At 36.9% G+C, this 20648-nt stretch overlaps 4 protein-coding genes across 4 annotated transcripts in view; 3 read left to right on the top strand and 1 right to left on the bottom strand.

The window, feature by feature from the left end:
• Positions 1-20648, top strand: part of LOC116168272 (DNA-binding protein D-ETS-6-like) — a 77251-nt gene that overhangs the window by 31792 nt on the left and 24811 nt on the right. The gene's annotated exons all lie outside the window — the stretch shown is intronic.
• Positions 6941-9253, top strand: LOC116168273 (protein ALP1-like). Its single transcript, XM_031484001.1, has 2 exons — positions 6941-7371; positions 8326-9253. The coding sequence occupies exons 1-2, from the start codon at positions 7070-7072 to the stop codon at positions 9236-9238; spliced, it is 1215 nt and encodes a 404-aa protein (XP_031339861.1). The 5' UTR covers positions 6941-7069; the 3' UTR covers positions 9239-9253.
• On the bottom strand, positions 7345-9461 carry LOC116168274. The gene is made up of 2 exons (XM_031484002.1): positions 9322-9461; positions 7345-8249 (listed from the first exon to the last, which is right to left on the bottom strand). Exons 1-2 carry the CDS (start codon positions 9452-9454, stop codon positions 7441-7443), a joined length of 942 nt encoding a protein of 313 aa, XP_031339862.1. The 5' UTR covers positions 9455-9461; the 3' UTR covers positions 7345-7440.
• LOC116168275 lies at positions 19240-20378 on the top strand. Its single transcript, XM_031484003.1, has 2 exons — positions 19240-20111; positions 20162-20378. Exons 1-2 carry the CDS (start codon positions 19310-19312, stop codon positions 20281-20283), a joined length of 924 nt encoding a protein of 307 aa, XP_031339863.1. The 5' UTR covers positions 19240-19309; the 3' UTR covers positions 20284-20378.

Raw genomic sequence — 20648 nt, 5'->3', positions numbered from 1 at the left:
TGATGTACGACTCCATGTAGGTAATAGGTTATTTATCAAGGGTGTATTCTATATACGAGTATTTAGAACTACCTATTATTAAATTAAAAGTTCCTCTTTAGGCGATCGATTTCGACTTTATTGTCATCATCAGGCCGTAGCGTCTAAGAAGTTAAATATAATAATAATATGTGGATGAATGGTAGTAACATTAACATTTATGTGGATGTTGAAGGGGCGCCCCATTTATGAATGTTCACAATGTCGGGTTATGGGATCCCATGAGACTACTAAACTTCCGATGTCATCCCTAGACAGAGTTAGTTGTCTTCGGCATATCTTCTACGACGGTTTCGAAGCAATTCCATAACTGTATCGAAAATGTGGAGGTCTGTGTTGTCCTCGACGACCAGGGCGCCCAATCCATGTGTCTTCAAAATAATCAGTAATTAGGACGAAGTCGATTTTCATTTTCCGTGAAAAACTCATTTTCGGTAAGTGTTTCGAATGCAGGTACGTACAACATCTGCTTCAGATACAAAAGCCAAAGCAGATAGTTTCCCGAGTTCCATTGCAAATTCTGCGTCGGACGAATAGGGTAATTCCGGGAGAGATGCTCAAATTTTCTAATATCATTTATTATTTTAAAGGTTTTCTTATTTTTTACATGTAAGTTAGGACAATGATTCGGCATATAATCATCTTTAGTAATTACTAATCACTTGCGCATTAGGACACGCTATAAAATTTATAATAATTTTTTTGTGCTGGTGTCATTTGGGGCATCTCACCCACGCACTGTGGGAGAGATGCCATTACCATTTGGGTGAGATGCCATCATTAGTTTTTCTTTTTTAAGAGGAGTTTTGCGCAGTATTCGCACAAATTTTCTAATTTGGAACAACCTTCGTGCAGCCAATTCTCGCAGTGAAGGCACTTGATCCAATCTTCTTTTTTTTTAGTTGTGTGATACTGTTCGCCACATCCTGTGCATGCTGTGTCATCATCGTTTTCTTCGTTTGTACTGCTGTCATGCAATGATATATCGGATTCACCATCGCTTGAGTCAGAGAGTGCCTTCCTCCCCTTTGGAACTGTAGATGCACTCATTTTGCCTTTTACAGAAACTGATAACGGTTTCCTCTTGCCTTTTGTCGAACTTTTCTTTTTTAAAAGGGCGTCGTTTTTTGCCTGTTGTATCTTACGGCGTTTTTCTATATTTTCTGGGCTGGTGAGTTCCTCAGCTACCTTTCGTGCTCTTTTTGTTACATTTAGAACTGCCACACTTGGAACGGGTGCAACAATAGTTAACGCTTTCCCAGGCGTCAGCTTTTCAGCTTCATCAATAGGATCTGGGTGAATTTGGGGTGCTGAACGAGGTTCTTCGTTTTGCGGAATTTCTTGAGATGTAGATGGTTGTGGACTGGACCTTTGAGGTTGTTCTAAATCTAATTTATCACCTTCTGCATCTTCAGGGCCAGTTGTGTAAGCGTAGTCAGGAATACTGTCCGGATTATACGGAGAGATACCTAAAATGCCATTACATTTTTAGTGGTACCAATGTGGATATTAGGTCTACTTTTTTCTTACCTGTCGCCTTAAAACCAGAAGTTCCGTTCTGAACAGACGCTGCCTTCCCCCAGGCGATATTTAACAGCTTTCCAAACACCAGTCGAGTTATTCTCCTGTCAGCATTCGTTTTCACCCAAACATTGCACGCTTGGTAGAAAGCAGATTTTAATGACTTGAAGAATGCTCGGTCAAGTGGCTGAAGGTAGTGAGTGGTGTGCGGCGGTAAGCATAGCAGAATTATATCATGTTCTTCTGCAAATGATAGAGTTTCTATGGAATTGCAATGGGAAGCGTGGCCATCCAATAGTAAAAGTACCTTCCCTGCAGGTTTCCGCGGTAGGAAGTGAGTTTTGAGCCATTCTAAGAATATGTCTGAATTAATATAAGCAGACTTTTGGCACATATAAACAACAGATCCGGCAGGCATTCCATCTTCAAATTCCGCTTTCTTGTTCTTTCCTTTGAAAATACACGCTGGTGGTAGGAAAGTGCCCTCTCCATTGCAGCAAGCTACCACAGTAATGGTCTCGCCCTTTTCTGCAGCAGTTAAAGCAGTCACCACTTTTGATCCTTTTCCAGCAATTACCTCACCAGGTCTGTTGTTTAGCTGAAGACCGCTCTCGTCCATATTGTATATATTGGATGGCTTATTAAACAAATTATGTTCCTCCAAAATGTTCTTAAGCAATTGGAAATAATTTTGTACAATATTTTTGTTCATACCAAGACTTCGCTGTCTAGACAATCCTTCTGCTTTCCTTACCGACAATTCAGGATTCCTCCGTAAGAAAGATGCTAGCCAATCGTAACCTGCAAGCTGTTTTTCAGAATCGAATTTATGAGGTATTTTCAATTTTTCCGCTAATCTAAATGCCATCTCTCTAACATCTAGCCTTGTAGGAGTAAATCCTCGTTCTTGTAACCGTTTTATATGCTGAACCATTTTCTTTTCTCCCTCCTCGCCCAACAAACTAGCTGGTCCCATTCTTCCTTTGGTAAAATTTTTCTTTTCAATGCGTCGTTTTAAGGTTCGAAGTGGAATATTATATATTCTCGCGGCTTCATTAATATCTGTTCCATCAGAAACACTTTGTACAGCAGTACGCAGCATTTCCTCGGTCCATTTACCTCGCGAAGGGCATTTTTTTGTATACACAGTAGGCATTTCTAAAAAATATACAACAGTAGGTTAACGGCATCACACCCTGAATGAAATTGGCATCTCTCCCGTTTGTCAGGGAGAGATGCCTAACGATGTAAGAAGAACTGAATGCTTCCAAATGCATGGCTAGCGCAACGAAACATAACCCTACTTATTACTCTATCACCTTGTTATATGCAAATAATATACAACGTATGTTTATGTAGTCAATAAACAAGTTGAACTCATGCACTTGGAAATTTTCGACATGCTAAAAACGTATAATAGTTCATAACTTACCTCTACAGTTGAATTTTTCAGCGGTTATGACATACGTTTGATCACCGTAAATAGCGCTACAACTTAATTGCACAGTGAAGTCACCTGACCGTTAATATTTGCAGAAAAACGAGTTCGGCATCTCTACCGCAGTGGCATCTATCCCGGAATTACCCTACGCTTGTTGCAATCCAGATACTTGAATTTGTCGCCACAAACATTGCGTAAAATGGAAAAAACATCCTCTTTGGCGTGCTGGGGGAAATGCCTCGGAAAATGCGTTAATAGCAACGGTTTCAAAATCAGTCATCACTGATAAGGGATCAAGCCTAGGCTCAAGTGTTTGTAATGCATTCAAAACACGTACATAGCTTGCCTGCTGGTTATTGGGCATCAGTACGTACACCGTTGGGATCACATTATTGCCCAATAAGTAACATTTTAGGCATTTCACCATTGCACCCGGATGTTATTCCGGATTACGCGTTTATTGCCATGGAAATGGAAAACGATCCAGATGCTTTGAACAAAGTTGTTGCAGATGTGGAACTTTCGCATGCGTCTCCTCAGCCCATAGAAGAACCGCAAAAGTCGAGACCAACACAAGTCATAGTTAATCGACCTTCTACACTGCAGCCTAGTTGTTCACACCATCAAGACTTGCCTACAGTCAAGGACACTATTACACCAGGAAAATTACTTGCCCAAGAAATTTCCCCTGTTCCTAGAACAAGTACACAGGTGACTGCAAAGAAACGTGGCAGACACCTTGCTAGCATATTAAATAGTTCAGATCGTATTGCATCCCAAAAAGAAAAGGTCAAATCAAGGAATAAAAAAACTGTTGCTATCCCCAAAAAGTTCAAAAATGTCAAACGCAAGAAACGGTCACGCCAGAATTCGGATTCTGAAAGTGGTAGTCTTGTACTTGCTGATAGTGATGTCTCATCAGAAACGTGGAACGAAAATGAATGTGCAGGATGCGGAGAAGATTATAACCAAACGAGAAGCCAAGACGGCTGGATACAATCACTATTTGTGACCGTTGGTACCATGAGCAATGATCGAAACATGATGGATGTGACTTCTGTGGCAAACAGAAGCAAAAATCGTCGGTCTCTCCCAATGTACGTGGTCGCTCTCACCAGTGGCGGTGCTTGCTGAAAAAATAGGTAGTGCTCTAGATTTTAGGTATTGAATTTTTATTTAAACCTTTTATTAATAAAAAATTAACATTAATTAATTTTTTTTATATATGAGTTCAATTTTGCGATTTTTCGATTGTGCAAACTTTTCTATCACTTTATTATTAAAATCCGGTATGTTGGTGATAAGATCTCGTTCTATAGACAACATAGCAAGCGCGGATAGCCGCTCCTCACACATCGAATTTCTCAAGAATGTTTTTATTCGCTTGAGCGTTGAAAAACATCTCTCAGCTTCTGCAGATGACATCGGCATTGTGATAATTATCTCCAGCAATTTGATTGTCTCTTGAAAAACAGCATGCAGTTGGTTTGACGTCATAAACGAAAACAGTGAGAGGGCTCCAGAAATACTACGAAATTCTTCCCTTTCGTACACAAGTTCCAGTTCGGTTTTTAATCTCTTTTCATCCAAATGTGGATATGCCTCTACCGTACTCAACAAATATTGGTCAGGAAACTTTTTTGAGTAGTCCTGAAACTTTGAAGACTGGAAAAGGTTTGATGCAATAAGATGACCTGTGAATTTGAATCTGGCTCTTGTTTCACTGATTATGACATCGCAAATTTCTTTGGCTTCTCTGTTTTTTGACCCTGTGGATGTTTCAATTCGTCTCCTCTTTCGTCCTTCTTGATTGGTCTCTCCATCATCTGCAATATTGTCAGTCGAACCAATATTCTCTCGTATCTTAGAAATTTCATCCGTGAACTTTTCAATGCTACTTTTTACGTAAACTGCATCGATTTCTCGTTTTTGTAGCTGATTGTATAGGAGGTCCACATGCGGCATTATTTTATGGAATATCTTTAGCCAGAATAAGAAATCTTCATCCTTTAGCATACGTTTAAGTCCAGAAGCTTGCTCAATTGTTGTTTTATGTTTTATTTTATCACTATACTCAATTTCTTCCATACATTCAATAAGTTCTTCTCTATACTCAAATACAGTATTTACAGTCCTGGAATTAAAATTCCACCGTGTAGTAACAGCCCGGGGTAATCTTTTGCCAACGACACTATCCAGAATGGCTGTTCGCTGGGGAGAGTTTGAGAAAAATGAACAAATTCCACTCAAATTTGCAAAAAATATACGTACACTGCGATTGATGGATGCAGCATTTGACATAACCAAATTTAACTGATGGGCGTAGCAGTGAATATATTGCGCATTTGGATAACTTTCCTTAATTTTAGCTTGAACTCCACCTGATGCCCCACTCATAACATTAGCTCCATCATAGGTTTGTGCTATCAATTTAGATGGATCATTCTGTATATGCCTATCAATTTCAGTTTTTATGCATCCCGATAAAGATTCTGCATCATGTTGTTCTGGATTTAGAAAACCCCAAAATCTTTCAACGGGTTTTCCATCGCATATATACCGATAAATAATGGCCATTTGAAAAGTTGCCGAGACATCAGTAGTCTCGTCGGCAATAATTGACAAATAATCCGCGGATTTAATTTCCTGAGAAATTGTTTCACGACACATTTCTAACATTGCTTGCAGCAATTCATTTTGGATAGTGTTTGATGTACCTTTAAAATGAGTGGCTTTATCCAAATGCATTTTCATGGCCTCGTCCAATTCGGCACTAAAATTTATCAAACCTCGAAATACACCCGGATTTAGAGACTCTGCAGTTTCATCGTGACCCCTTAAAGCTAATTCGAAACTGCCACAAAAGCGAATACAGTTAATTATTATGTTCAAAACGTATCTATTTTTCGTTACTAGTGCATTATGGCGTTCAATAGATTTTCTATATGCAGAATCCAGCATAGTAGCAATATTTGCCGTACCCAACATAGCTAAATTCAAAACATTTTTCATATGCACTGGAGACTTTTCGTGTTTTTTAATTTTTTCGTTTATATGATTTAAATCAGTTATCCCAGTTTTTGTCCAAGAAACTTCTCCTCCAAACAACAAACACGGAAAACAAAACGCAGCATTTACACTATCACATCCGCATAACCAGATATGTTTTTTGTACAATTCTTTGTTAAAAGTACGCACAAATTGTTTATTTTTACTTTTTACGGCGACTTTTATAGTAATATCTGGGGTAGGTCTTCCAAGATGTTTAATTTCCATTTTTTGCTCCAATGGTAAAGTAGAAAAAGGGGTTTTTAAAATAAATTGTACCGAATTCATTTTAAAAGTTCACAGTTACCCTTACGTTCGAATTACAGCGTTAATAATCAGAAATGAACAATTTATAATTACGAACGTGCGATGCAAACTAGCGCACCGTCGCCTGCTTAAAAATGCATTTGACGGCTAGCCCGAATGCGTCCGAGTTTGTAATTAGAAGCCGATTGCTAAGGAATCCCGTGCTCCGACTGCTAGAGCACATTGCGCTATACTTGATGCATATTTTAAGTGCGATTTGCACGCAATATAATGGAAAAAAAATATCTGTGAATTAATATCTTTAATTTATTAGTATTAGTTAACTCATTGCAATTTGCAGGAATATATTTCCTATATTATTTTATTCAGGTGGTGCGCGAGCACGAGAGCACTTTAGTAGTAACCGCCACTGGCTCTCACCCACGTATGTGGGAGAGACCGACCAGTTGTATAGGTTTCATATATCATTTTATTTTCTGTCTGAAGGCATTTACAAAAAGATGTAATAAAATTTATGAAAATAAAGAAATTATAGAATTTATTTAACAAAGTGGTCGAACTCTCCCGTACTTACCTTAACGTAGCGTATCCGGTATTTAAACTGGTACGTACAATTAAAGGTCGATTCACACATAACAGTGACGTCTCAGTGCCGTGTCAGTTCAGTTTCAGTGACATCCGTGACGTGCCAGTGGAGTCTCTTCACACATATCCGTACAGTTTCAGTTCAGTTCTCAGCGATTGACGATCAGGATGGCTGCGTTTACAGACAGAGAATTGGCTATGATTGCTGTAATTTTAGATGAAGAAGAGACGCATCATACAAAGAAGCGCAAATGGGTACATGAGGCTTGGAGAAAAAGAGAAACTGAAGGAGAGTTTGCTACCTTATACAAGGAACTGATGCACGACGAAACAAAATTTTTCGAATATTTTAGAATGTCCGAAGAGTGTTTCAATATTCTTCTCAGTAAAATAGGACCACAATTAAAAAAACAAGACACTCATTGGAGAAAGTCTATTACACCGAGGGAACAACTAGCAGTTTGTTTGAGGTAAGTAATAACAATACAAATCTCGACAATATATATTTGTACATACTTAATGTAAAAAATCATGTTCAGTTAATTTGGAAAGTTGTGAAAATAACTTTGCAAAGGGTTGTTGGTCGCGTTTGAATCTCCCACAGATGAAAATTCATTTTGATTTGGATTTTGCAAACTATGTTGTGGAAATGGTGCAACAGGCGACGGTAAAGGAGTAGTTCCTCTTGACGTGGAGGTCGATGATGAGTGCTCGGAATGTAGCCTTGTGTTAACAAAATTGGGGCCAGGTCTTGGATATGAGTCCTGCTGCATGATCATTTCCATTTCGTATTTTTGCACCGTGTGAAATATTTCAGATTTTGCTAGATGCAAGTAATATGGCGTAAAACTTTTTAATGTTGGAGCTACACCAGCTAGAAATGCGTCCACGTGGTGTTGCGGAGCAGTAGTAACTTGCTTGTCCTTTTTGTCACTTATCAAATACTCCATTAGTTTTGCTGAAGCAGTTTGTTGTGGCGGTAGCCTTCTTGATGATGTTTTGAATGAGCGTTGAGTTAAATGAGATTGCTTGTTTTCACTCGAATCTAATACATTAGGTTCCAATACATCTGAAACATTTGGCCCTGATTCATTAGGTTCCGATGATACATATGTTTCTTCTGCATCCACATTCTGCGAGTTTTCTTCTTCATCTATGTTTTCTACATCGTTTTCAATATTGCCTTTTGTTTCCCTCTCGTAGAAATAATTGCTTAAGAAGCTTAGTTGTTCGAAATATTTATACCGTTTTATTTTTTTTGCAGGGTCTCCGCTCTTAGTTTTTGTTTTCTTCATCGATTTGCGATAATTGTCTCGTATATTATTCCATCTAGCTTTACAGGATGAACCTGAAACAATTTCAAAAACTGTAAAGTACAAGCAGTTACATAATATCTTTAATTAAAATATGATTTCTTTTTTCAGGTACTTAGCTACGGGAGATTCCCTAAAAACAATTTCCTTTAGTTATCGCCTGGGGCATAGTACAGTATACAAGATTGTAATGGACACTTGCAAGGTTATAACTGAGCGCCTTCTGAATGAAATGCTACCAAAGCCTACAACAGAGATGTGGAAATCTATAGCCAACGACTTTTTCACACTTTGGAATTTTCCTAACTGTTTGGGAGCTTTGGATGGGAAGCATATTATCATTCAGGCTCCACCAAATAGCGGCTCTCTGTTCTTCAATTACAAGAAGACGTTCTCAGTTGTTTTGCTGGCGCTTGTTGACGCCCATTACAATTTTATTGCGGTTGATGTTGGTGCTTACGGCAAGAACAGCGATGGTGGAATTTTTTCAAGCTCTAATTTAGGCAAAGCACTTCAACGAGGTACCTTATCTGTACCAGGAAATTCTACATTGCCAGATACAACTACTGACGCTCCACATGTAATCGTAGGTGACGAAGCATTCCCTCTAAAAAGTTATTTAATGCGACCATATCCAGGACATGATTTAGACCTACAGAAGCGTATCTTTAATTATCGCTTATGTCGTGTTAGACGAATTGTCGAAAACACATTTGGCATTTTGTGTCAAAAATTTAGAATCTATAATAGGCGACTACAGTCCAAACCAGAAAATGTAGATAATATAATACTTTCAACATGTATTCTACACAATTTCATTAAAAAGTTTGGTGCAAACACGTACATATACCAAACAATCAACGCCAATTCGAATGAGACAAGAGAGGAAATAAGACTTGACAATCTGCCTATGCAGGGGGGCAATGCAACACAAGATGCTTTTCGGGTGAGAGAACTCTTCAAGGAGTACTTCAATTCAGAAATTGGATCTGTACCATGGCAAGAAGAGAGAATTACTTTTTAATATGTATAATATTAATATATGACTATACTTAACAAAATATGTATAGACATAAAAAATTATAATAAAAATAAGTAGGTACTTACCATTTACTTTCATTTCTCCTCCTATTTTATTCCAAATGTCGAGTTTGAAACTGTTGTCCATATATTTTGGATGTGACAAATCGTAAAGGACAGAATATTTACGAACCAATTCAATCAGCTGTTCATCATCCATTTTTGGTTTTTATTTTCAATCCAATACTAAACTAAAGTAATTATTTATACACATGCAATACGCACAAACGAGCAAACAACGCACAGACACGTCAGTGATTTATTAAAAATATCGTTGGCGACAATATGCACTTTTGACGGTACTGATACTGTTCTGACACTGAAGGTTAAAATACGGAACTGTGTCGGATGTGTGTGAATGCGTTCATTTAAATTTAGAGTAATGATATTATTTATGACTGATACTGATGGAATTTCACGGAACTGAGCGGATACGGCACTGATATGTGTGAATAGACCTTAAGACTAAAATAAAAAAAAAGTAAAAAGTTGAGCCGGAACTTGAATCCTAAAAGAAATTAAAGGTAACTCTCTTCGTTGATGGCCTAAAATGTACATACCTCTTAAATAAGAGGGCTAATTGTAGATGAAGCAGCAATTTTATTGTCGATGGAAAAATTGTAGCACACAGATATCAGCCGAACCTAAACACTTGTGAAACCGTCTTAACAATTGAAAGCACTAACGTTAGAAATAAGACGCAATGCAATTTATTTTTATAAAGTATATTAAATCCCCAAAAGTAAAACAAATAGACACTAGAATACAAATGACAGCCACTCGCCGCGAGAATACAACACAGACTGATTTTTAATTTTAAAGTTTCAGAAAAAAATATAGAAAGAAAGAACATACCTCAACTTCTACTTCATTGCACAAATAAAACATCCAAATAACAAAAATTTACTAAAACACGGCAACAGACCAGATTGAAACAACGGTAACGAGACACACGGTAAAATTAGTCGCATCACGGGCCCTGAGCGTTACGGTCCATTGTCAGTTTCCGGGACGTGTACTAATAAGCTAGTTTAAATTGGGGACTTTCTCACAAAATCAGGGACGAAGGGTCACTTTAATACTGAATCACTTTCGCCAATAACCCCCTTCAGTAGTAGGGTCTCAACGCAGAGTCTAATTAACCTTAATCATGTTTTGTAAAATCCGACAAAACTCGGATATTGCATTCAAACTATCTCTCATTTATATTGCACCGAGAACTTGCCTTTCAACAAATCAGACGAAATTCATTGTAACTTCCTATTGTTAATTCCATGTCTAGGAAGGTAAACGGTATCATTCATTCTGCTAACAGAAACATAAATGTTATCTCTGGTATCATGTCAAAAATAAGACATGCAATTTGCGTATTCTGACGAAGATATCAAAAGTAATTTTTGTTGTTTATTCCGATTATATAAGATGTGGGAATACTACCGTAAACGACAAAATAAACTACGGTACAAATTTAACTTAACAAAGAGCAAACTTCCAAAAGTTTCAAACTCAAATTAATGTACGCTTCAATTAAAACTTCAGAGATCAAATGTCAATAATCGCCGAAGTACCTGTTGATGCGATTCTTAAATTTGTCATGTTATTGCACTGCCAAAATGTAACAGTATTTTTTTGTTTTAGGTAAGTCAAAAGTTGTGCTCCGTATACCCTTGGAAACACATAAAAAACTTTCAACGCTAATGAAGGAACTTACGTCAATTTCGTCTTACTAAGGTAACGTTGATTAAGAAGTTTGCTTGGAAGTCCTCGTTGCTTACTTAACGTAAAAATACGCGAGTCTTTCGCTAATTGAAATAAATGGGGGCCCTCATTCCGGTTGAAGTTGATGGTTGTAGGTATGCAAAATTTAAAAATATTGCATTGCATTAAGGTAAGAGATTAACAAAGAAAAATGAAAATTTCGCCGCAACCGCAGTATAGACGAAACTCCACCACGCCTTTCGGCCTGACCGCAGTGTAAGTTGCAACACCGGCAAAGCTTGACGGTTACGCAGAGCACTCAGAAGTCCGCGCACTGTATGAGCTTTCGTAAGAACTCAATAGCTTTATACCATTTGTCCCGGGATTTACGCTAGTCCCGTTCAAAGCTTAAGTGGCGGGTGCAGATGTGACGATGTGTTGATCTGATCTGTAACTTCGGCTACGGTTATCTATTACCATAAGAACTACTCGTCCATCATCACGATGAATTTATGTAAAGTATTTGTTTTGATACTTTCATTTGCGAACTTGACAGCTTTGCTATACGCTTTTCCAAGAATCTTAATTAATTCAAGATCATAATTTACGATACACCATGGAAGTTTTTTTTATTGTGTTGCCCCTCACAAAAACAGTACCCTTATGTCATAAAGGTCTCGATTTCTGTCCCAGGTTTTTACAAGGGACACGAAAACGATCCCTTTCAATAATAAAGATGAAAATTTAACAAAGTTTTACGCCCAGTTTAACAATTACGTGAAGATTGCACTTCGATAATCTACGCAATTTTATTCCCGAAATTTAGCTCCACTTATAACTGTTGAGAGAATTTCGTTATAAATTCACAAGAGCACAGCAAAATTGGTTAACTGTAATCTATTTAAAACATGCCACGCCATATTGATGTTCGCATTTTTTTACAATTTTATTACGCTCACGTTCAAAAGTACTTTCAATAGAACTTTCGATTTGCATATAGGCGTTTTGCCCTGTACGTACGCTTGAAATATTTAATTTTTAGAGTGCTTTGCTGCATTATAAGCTATCTTTGTACAATTCGGGAAGGGTTTATTTACATTTTTACACAACTGTACGGAATTTTGCGTAACGTTTAAAATCCTAAACTAATTTAACTCACACACGTGTGGAAATTTAAAATATTCATGTTTTTGGAGGACTTCTAGGCGATAGAAATTTTTTTCGGTATACTTCCCACAGCAAGTCGAAAGTCATTCGTAATATTTATGTAGGAATCCCAAAACCCTTTAAAGATTGCTAGAGGCAATTTAATACCCCAAAGTGTCAGTACGGCCATAACAAATTATTTGTGCAGTTGCTCTAGTTCGGTGCTAAAGACCACAGTATGTCACGTTTAAATGAATCCCTGGTCTCTTTTGATAAAAACTTGCATTCCCAATAGTGCCACTGTTGACAAACTTGGGAAGAGATCGTAACATTCTTACTTTGTTATTCAAGGCGTCTTAAAAGCAGTTGATTAAAATTCCAATGTTGACGCTTCATTTCCAGTATACCACACATTGATAACCAAGGAAATACGCATGCAACAATAAGAAATTATTTATGTTTTACTTTTCGAAGTTTGTTTTCGGAAAAGTGATCTTATGTACAAAATTTTATAAAAGTGCTTCAAAAATTTCTTGTATTTTCCAACTGAACAATAACCTATAAAGTTATCCTGTTTGGTTATTTTATTACTTATAAAACGTTCGTCCATCCTGTTATCCTCGGTGGAAGTGGTGCCAAAACTTTGATAACTTTGTAATTTTGTTTAGAAATGTATATGCTTATTCTTTATAAAACGCTGTTTATTGATTGTGTACATTCGGACACGTAACTTTTATCTTTCAAGTGCAATTATATATCTTTTTGAGATATTTGTTAAAGAGCAATCAATTTGCTGTATGATTGGTTGATGCACAAAAAAATTGAGAAATTCGTGATTGAATATTTATAAAACTTATGAAATCTAGCATAACCGTGTGCTCATGATACGCGGTGTCGGCACATAATGTGCACAACCACTTGACAAGCTTTCATTTGGTAAGAAAATCTGTATCTACACATGGCGTTCGCCTAGTTTACCATGTAATGTGGAGGCGGCTTGACACAGAAAAGATCTACATACATCAAGTTGATCAAATGTCCATTTTAAAGATTTACTTTTGCGCCATACGAACCTCGTGTAACATAACAGACACTGCGCATCCGGACAGTATACGGCATGCTAGATTTTACATGAAATTTAGGGTAGGGTAACCCATCGATTTTTGATTTTTATTGTCAGAATTTTTACATCGAATTTTCTCTCGCTGAAGGCGACTAGCAGCCATTACGGGAATTCCTTTTTTTTATGGTCCAAAAATTGTAATCAATGGTTTATGGTCCGTAATTAAGTTAAATTTTCTTCCAAAAAGATATTGGTGACATTTTTGGATACCATAAACAATTGCTAGCGCTTCGCGATTTATTTGGGAGTAATTTTTTTCGGCCTATGATGTTCTAGAGGAAAACGCAATTAATAATAATAATAATAACGTTTATTATAAACCATCAGCTGGTGTATAAAAGGATAGGGTTCGCCTAAATGGCGGTCTTCCACCCCTCCTAAAAGAACACTAGTAGACTAAGATAACCAAAAAAACAACCAAAGAGTTGATATTTTAAGCATATAGATAACAATACTGTAACAAGACAATAAAAAACAACTATATATAAATATAACAATAAATATGTATAACAAATCTAACTCGGCGCTTGGTAATTAATGCAAAAACGTAAGTAAATGACAAAGTTAATAATTCTTAATATATTTAAATAGTTTCCTTTTAAACATACTCAACGAACAATTCATAAGCATATTGGTACTATTTAAAGTTATTACCGCATTGAAAACAAATGAACTTTTATACTTACTGGATGTATGGCAAGGTATAGTGTAAGTATTATGACGGATAGCTACTGTATGTGAGTAATATAATAATACCTATAATTGGGCGTTCCCCACCGTTTGCAAAAGTATGTGTCAGCATTGCACCTAAACCATATTCTGAAGCATCTACGGATAAATTTATTTCCAAATTTGGATTATAATGTTTGGTGGTTGAGTGCGTGTTCTTTATTGGTGGTCCTAACTATTTATTTTACATGAATTACAAAGGTATTAATCATCGCCGAAAAGGCGGAGCATGAGTTGTTTCCGATGCCGGTCGCGTACGACGAAACGTCTTGGGTCGTTGGCGGCGACGGTGAATGGGTTGATCGCAGTGTAGGTCGGCGGTCGTTCGCATGAGTGTAGAACCCACTCCCGTGGTGCCTTGACGGGGCTCGGTGGTGGTACGGGCGTCCTCCGGAGAAATCTCCGCACGGCGTTGCGTCGGGCACGCTTCTCCTTCGTAGGAGTCTCCGGCTGCATGGGCGCTAGGAAAGGAGGGTTAGTTCTGAAAAATTACAGATTTATCATTACAATTTATTTTTCAATTCTCGTTTTCCACAGTAATCACACAAATTATCAAATCTTGTACAGCCTTCATGAGTCCAACGGGAGCATATTAAGCACTTAACCAATCGTCTTCCTTTTTAGTTTCGTTGTAATGTTCGCCACAGTAAACACATTCATTTTCATCCCAATCCATATCGCTTTCATAAAGTTCGTCGTTGCAAACTTTATCCAAATCAATATCTTCTGATTCAGAAGACGATGTAAGTTCTTTCTTTTTATGCAGTCTCTTTTTTTGAACGGTCTTTTTTTCATACTTCGTATTGATCTTATTATTTTCCTTTAGTTTCTTTTCCTCCCTTTCTTTTTTCTTCTGTTCTTTATTCTTAATTTTCAGCTCTTTTTCGGCCTTTTTCTTTTTTAGGGATTGAATGTTTTCCGGCGAGCTTAAAACAGTTAATACACTTTGAGCCCTTCTTTTTAACGTTTCCAATTTACTGGCACAAGGCACTGGATGTATTTTATCCAACAGCTTTGAGGGAGTTTCTTTTTCCACCGAGCAGTATCACTCTTTGAACTAGGGCCAGGAATATCAACATTTAATAAATTACTAGGTCCTGCTTCAGGTTGTTGATCATTTGCTGACGGGTTGTTTTCTAAAGACCCATTAGGTTCGGGTGTTGTAGGTAGTGGAGCTGTATGAGTGGAAACAGCCTCTGGTGAGTGAATAGTTTCAGATAGAAATAGGGTCACTCTGTAATTGGACGCAAGCCTGTTGAGGGCCCAGAACAAGAGAGGGATAATAATAAATAAATAAATAATAATAAATAGAAAAGCAAAGTCTGGTATCGCTTGAGACTCAAAAGGAATTATGCCACATGTATTCCCCCCCATACAAGTCATTGGCTACAGCCATTAGACCGTGCTTTCTTCAAGTCTTTAAAGAATACCCCTTCGTCTTGACGAATACTAAGTTCTGGATTTCGAGCAAGAAATGAAGTAAGCCAGTCATAGCCGGCTTGTTTGAATTCCTTGTTAAAATTATGTTTTAGATTTAGACTTTCTGCCAAAAAATAAGCCATTGAACGGACCGAGTCTCTGGTAGGAGTAAACCCACGTGACTGCAGCTTATTTTTTTCTCATTCTCAGTGCCTAATAGTGAAGATTTACCTAAGGAGCCCTTGCAATAGTTTTTAGACTTAAGCCGCCTTTTCAAAGTGGTTTTGGGAACCCCAAACAATTTGGCAGCAGCATTTATACCCATTTTCTTTTCTTCTACATTTTTACAGCATTTTTCAGAGCATTCTCTGACCATTCACCTCGTCGTGTTGTCCCTTTTATATAATGCTGGCATTTTTCTGTAACAAAAACCATTCATTAAGTTTCTGTTAACAGAAAATATTAATTTTGGGAAAATGAACCAACTTAATCGGAATTAATTAATTTAATTGAGAACTCGGTAGGTATATGGTCCGTCTATACCAGCGTTTCCCAACCGGTGGTTCGCGAACCCCTGGGGGTTCGCGCGCGCTTTCCAAGGGGTTCGCAGAACAAAAAACGATAATGGCGGTATAAATTTACTTAAGCTAAATTTAGATATTTTAATCATGTATAAGCCCTAATGAGTAAATCCATTAAAATCGTTTGCGCATGATTGCAGCACTCAATGCGAGTGTAAACGAATGAAAAACGCGCTACATTTCTTTCACTTCTCAACTCAGTGCTAGGTTCAGTTGACTTCATGACAGTTTTAACTCTTAACCTTAAAGTGAAAGTGATTAGGAAAACCACTTCAAAAGCAAACTATGGAACAGTGGCTGAAGACAGGGAGTATTATTAGGACCGATAGACAAAGTAAGGAGATACATGAGGTACCGCCTGACATTTCTGCGTCATCATCAGTTACGGATCGTGAAGTAACACACAAAAGGATAGTAGTGACGTAGCGGTAGCACTTCCCCAATCTAGTAAAAAGAAATGCGAGTCTAGTGACATGAAAACAAAGAAGAGAAAGTATGACAATGTTAAATTATGAATAAGAATAAGTTGGGGGTTCGCCAGAAAAAAAATCTAAAGGGGGGTTCGTTGTTAGTAAAAGGTTGGGAACCACTGGATACTATATTTTTTAAACTGGTCCAACTATCCTGAAAGAAGCTGGTCCATCTATACCTTTCGTCAGGGATAGATGGACCACTTTCTAGTTCACTATCACGTGGCTCGAGACACGTAATTTGAGGTTACTTTTATACCTACACATTTGCTTAAGTAGCACCATCGACATGACGTCGAAATCGCATAAACTAAGCACACACTGTTAAATGATAGTTTAGTGTAATAAATTTTTCAACTTACCCAAAGTTATTAACACACTTTTAAAGAAAACTACGTAAAATAGCAACGTTATCTTTAGAACACGACTATAACTGATGGAGTAGTACAACTGTAAACACTGTTCGCTGCGCTCTGGTGGCAAATCTCTGAAATATCGAAGTGGTCCGTCTATCCCGGTGGTCCATCTATCCCGGACTTACCCTAGAGTAGTTTGAGTCATTGGTACACAATCTGGAAAGTTAAAACCGCCTTTATTAGGGATGGCAGAATGTTATATTATTGCAGTGACTGCTACCCCGTGCGCATGGAACTATAGTCCTCTAACTCTTGCTCCGTGCGCACGGAGCAGCAGTGGGTATCCTAGCACCCCGTGCGTACTATGCTCAGACATCAGCTGTGATTTAAGATAGGTTAGGTTGTTTTGGGTTAGAAGCACGATATTGTTTCAATAATAAAATGAAGGAGGGTGCGTTATTTGCAACATTGGAACAGTTGGAGCAAGAAATAAAAGAATATGAAGCAACCAATTACGTTACTCTACAGAAAAGAGATTCCTGTTCATTATCTAAAGCTGTCAAAAAATATCCTAGAGCTGCAAGAGGAAATCGGAACCTTAAGTATTACTATGTCGAGTATACATGTTCAAAAGGAGGGAAGCGTTTCAAGAGTCGTGGAAAAGCGATAAGAAAATCTTCGTAAGTACATATGTTTATATTTTCTTCCGTTTAAATAAAAGTAATTATCGGTATCTATACTTAGGTACGTATAACTTATCGAAAATAATTTTACTAAGATATAGATATACCTATATACTAATATTTTTTTTGCAATTTATTTTAGTACAATGTATGAGGGATGCCCCATGAAAATAAAATTCGTTCTTGCAGAAGATGGTAAACACCTACTTTGCAAATTACTACACGATCAACACAACCATATCAGAAATAAGGTGGGTACCTACCTAATAAAGGCAACATGTTATGTAGACCTACTACATAAGATGTTGCCTTTATTAGGTACCTACAACACCGCTTGCAAGAAAAATTGGGTAGTACACCGTATTTCTAATACAAATTCGGCTAATATTGACTTATCAATTTAATAAGTAAAAAAAGATAGATATTGGTTTTTTTGTAAGCACGTGGTAGGTAATATCCGATCAGACCTTATTTACGATAAGTTTGGCCCAACCCAATTTAAATGTTGAACACACGTTCACAAACCTACAGAGGAATTTTTTCCATAGGCCACCCTATGGTAAATATGATCTGAACATTGTGAATGGGTAATGCTATTGCAATTGATATGAGTTTAAAATTAACAGGATGCGTATAAGCACTTTGCCAAAAAAAGGAAACTAGACAGCGAAGATCAAAAGGAAGTTCAACAACTACTAAAATTACGAGCAAATCCGAAAGATGTTCAAAACTACATCATGCAAAAGACTGGAAAAATTATTTTGAGCAAAGACATACGTAATATAAAGTATGTTACAAGATTGCCATTAAAGTCAAACGATTTGGAGAAAATTGTGTCAATATTATCTGAAAATGAGGGCTGTGCTGTAGAAATCGCGCACGACCAAGAGGGCAATTTAATTGGCATTTATTACCAAGATTTTTTCATGAAACATGTTTTTCAGACATTTCCCGAATTGTTAATATGCGATGCTACTTATAAATTAAACGAGCTGAATATGGCATTGTACATACTCCTCGCAGTAGATGGTAACGGTCAAAGTGAAATTGTGTCTACTTTTTTGATGGCTGATGAGAGTAAATCCGCTATCGAAGTAATGATTAAAACGTTTAAATACAAGAATGAGGCATGGGTTAAGACAGTGACAATATTAACCGATAAAGACATGACAGAGAGAAATATTTTTAAGAACGAATTTCCACACGCAGACGTTTTACTTTGTCTTTTTCATACACTTCGGACATTTAGAAGGGAGATTACTATTGAAAGGATGGCCATAAAAAAAGAAACGAGAGAAAAGTGTCTTCAAGTAATACAAAAAATAGCTTACTCGGCAACTCTTAAAGAATATAATATTAACTACGAGGAATTACAGAAACTTGATGTTAAAAATGTTTTAAAGTATTATGATGAAAACTGGCATAACATAAAAAATGAATGGGTAGAAGGTTTAAAGAGTTCATGTTTTACTCTAAATAATAGCACTACGAATCGTTTGGAGAGCATCAATCAAAAAATTAAATCGGGTGTTGACAGACATAGTTCATTATGCCAATTTTATACCGATTTCAAAACAGTGTTACAGTCCTTGAGAATAGACCGGGATCATAGTGCCCAACTTTTGCTGTACAAAACCCCCGTTACTCACTATCAAACTTCTTCCACCGAATACCGATATATGAAATTGATAACAGCATTTGCGTGGTCGCATCTTGAAAAGCAGTTTAAATCTTTGCTGAATTATATGATGAATTGTTGGTAAATGAAAGATGGCTTGTGAAGTATTACCTTGAAAACCATCGAGCAACTATGAAAGACCTACCCATTTATGATTCAAACCATGAACTACTAACTGAACATACCATAAGCAAGCCAGTTTTAAATCAGCACCAGAAATTTAGAGAGGCTTCCAAATTATGCAATTCCTTAGCTGTTACTATATCACAATATGGGAATAAAAGATACCGAGAAATTATGGATCAAATGAAACTGTTAAAGTCTTTTTATCAAAGCAAGAAAAAAGTTTTAATTGTTGAAGTGATTGATGAGAAAAGTAATGATCACAATTCATCAAATAATACGGAAATATGTGTTTTGGACGATAACCACTACGAATTACACGGAACTAACTCCAAAATATTAACAGAGGCGGCAGATATATCATTAGATTTAGAACTGCCAGGAGAATCAGAAACGTCAGGTACTGTATTAACAGAAGAAGAAATACCAATTAGTTTATTGGGTGATAATACGCACAACTGTCCATCTCAAGAAATTGACTCGGAAGTACTAAGACATGAAGCAGAAATATTACCAGAAGGAACAGAAATATTAGAAGCAGAGATTATATCAGAACCAGAAGATTTACAACTCGCAAAACAAGTAGAATTGATAGAAAGAGAAATGCTACCAGTAACAGGAAGTGTTTTGGATGGTAATAAACGCAACTACGAGTACTATGTATTCCAGAAAAATGACAGCAAAGGGGAAGCAGAAATAGTAGCAGAAGAAACGATATCAAAAAATCTAGAAATTTCAGATGGAGTGGGAAAAATTTTAGAATCGAACATCAGCAACAAACATGATAATATAGGAACTAGCAAGAAATATGGTAAACACAATTATTACTATATTGTATTTTTTTAAGATTGTTTATTCCAGTGTTACGTGAAATACAAATACCTCCAAAAATGGTTAAATGTGGAAGACCGAAGGGTTCAGAGTTAACAGTCATTGGTACAAAAAGAAAAAGGCGTAAAGCATCAGGTCCATCCAACAACTGAATTTTATTTTTCATTTTTTATTTATTTCGATTTGGTTTAACTCTGTAAAGTTTCTTATAATAATAATGTATTCTCAATAAATAATGTTAATTTGATGTAAAGTTAATTTTATACGTATCTTATGAAAAAATAATTAGAGTGCCCAATATGCGAAACTTCGTATTTAATCACATAACTCAGATTAACAGCACGGGGAGTTAATATATCAACTGCTGTTCCGTGCGCACGGAACGAGAGTTGGAGGACTATAGTTCCGTGGGCACGGGGTAGCAGTCACTGCGTAGCAGTCACTGCGTATATTATTTGCTGTACTCATATGAGTACAATGGAAAAGAATGAGTGTTCTGGATGTTCTGGATCATTTG

Source organism: Photinus pyralis, unplaced genomic scaffold (genome assembly GCF_008802855.1).
Source record: "Photinus pyralis isolate 1611_PpyrPB1 unplaced genomic scaffold, Ppyr1.3 Ppyr1.4_LG4, whole genome shotgun sequence".
NCBI lineage: Eukaryota > Metazoa > Arthropoda > Insecta > Coleoptera > Lampyridae > Photinus > Photinus pyralis.
This window is presented reverse-complemented; position numbering and strand designations above follow the sequence as displayed.

What these genes read in the sequence shown, in the direction of transcription:
- LOC116168275 (XM_031484003.1), top strand. Translation starts at nt 19,310, where the DNA reads ATGAAAGACCTACCCATTTATGATTCAAACCATGAACTACTAACTGAA. An exon ending in AGGAACTAGCAAGAAATATG is followed by an intron (nt 20,112 to 20,161) that starts GTAAACACAATT and finishes TGTTTATTCCAG; the next exon opens with TGTTACGTGAAATACAAATA.
- LOC116168273 (XM_031484001.1), top strand. Translation starts at nt 7,070, where the DNA reads ATGGCTGCGTTTACAGACAGAGAATTGGCTATGATTGCTGTAATTTTA. An exon ending in CAACTAGCAGTTTGTTTGAG is followed by an intron (nt 7,372 to 8,325) that starts GTAAGTAATAAC and finishes TTCTTTTTTCAG; the next exon opens with GTACTTAGCTACGGGAGATT.
- LOC116168274 (XM_031484002.1), bottom strand. Translation starts at nt 9,454, where the DNA reads ATGGATGATGAACAGCTGATTGAATTGGTTCGTAAATATTCTGTCCTT. An exon ending in AGGAGAAATGAAAGTAAATG is followed by an intron (nt 8,250 to 9,321) that starts GTAAGTACCTAC and finishes AAATTGTTTCAG; the next exon opens with GTTCATCCTGTAAAGCTAGA.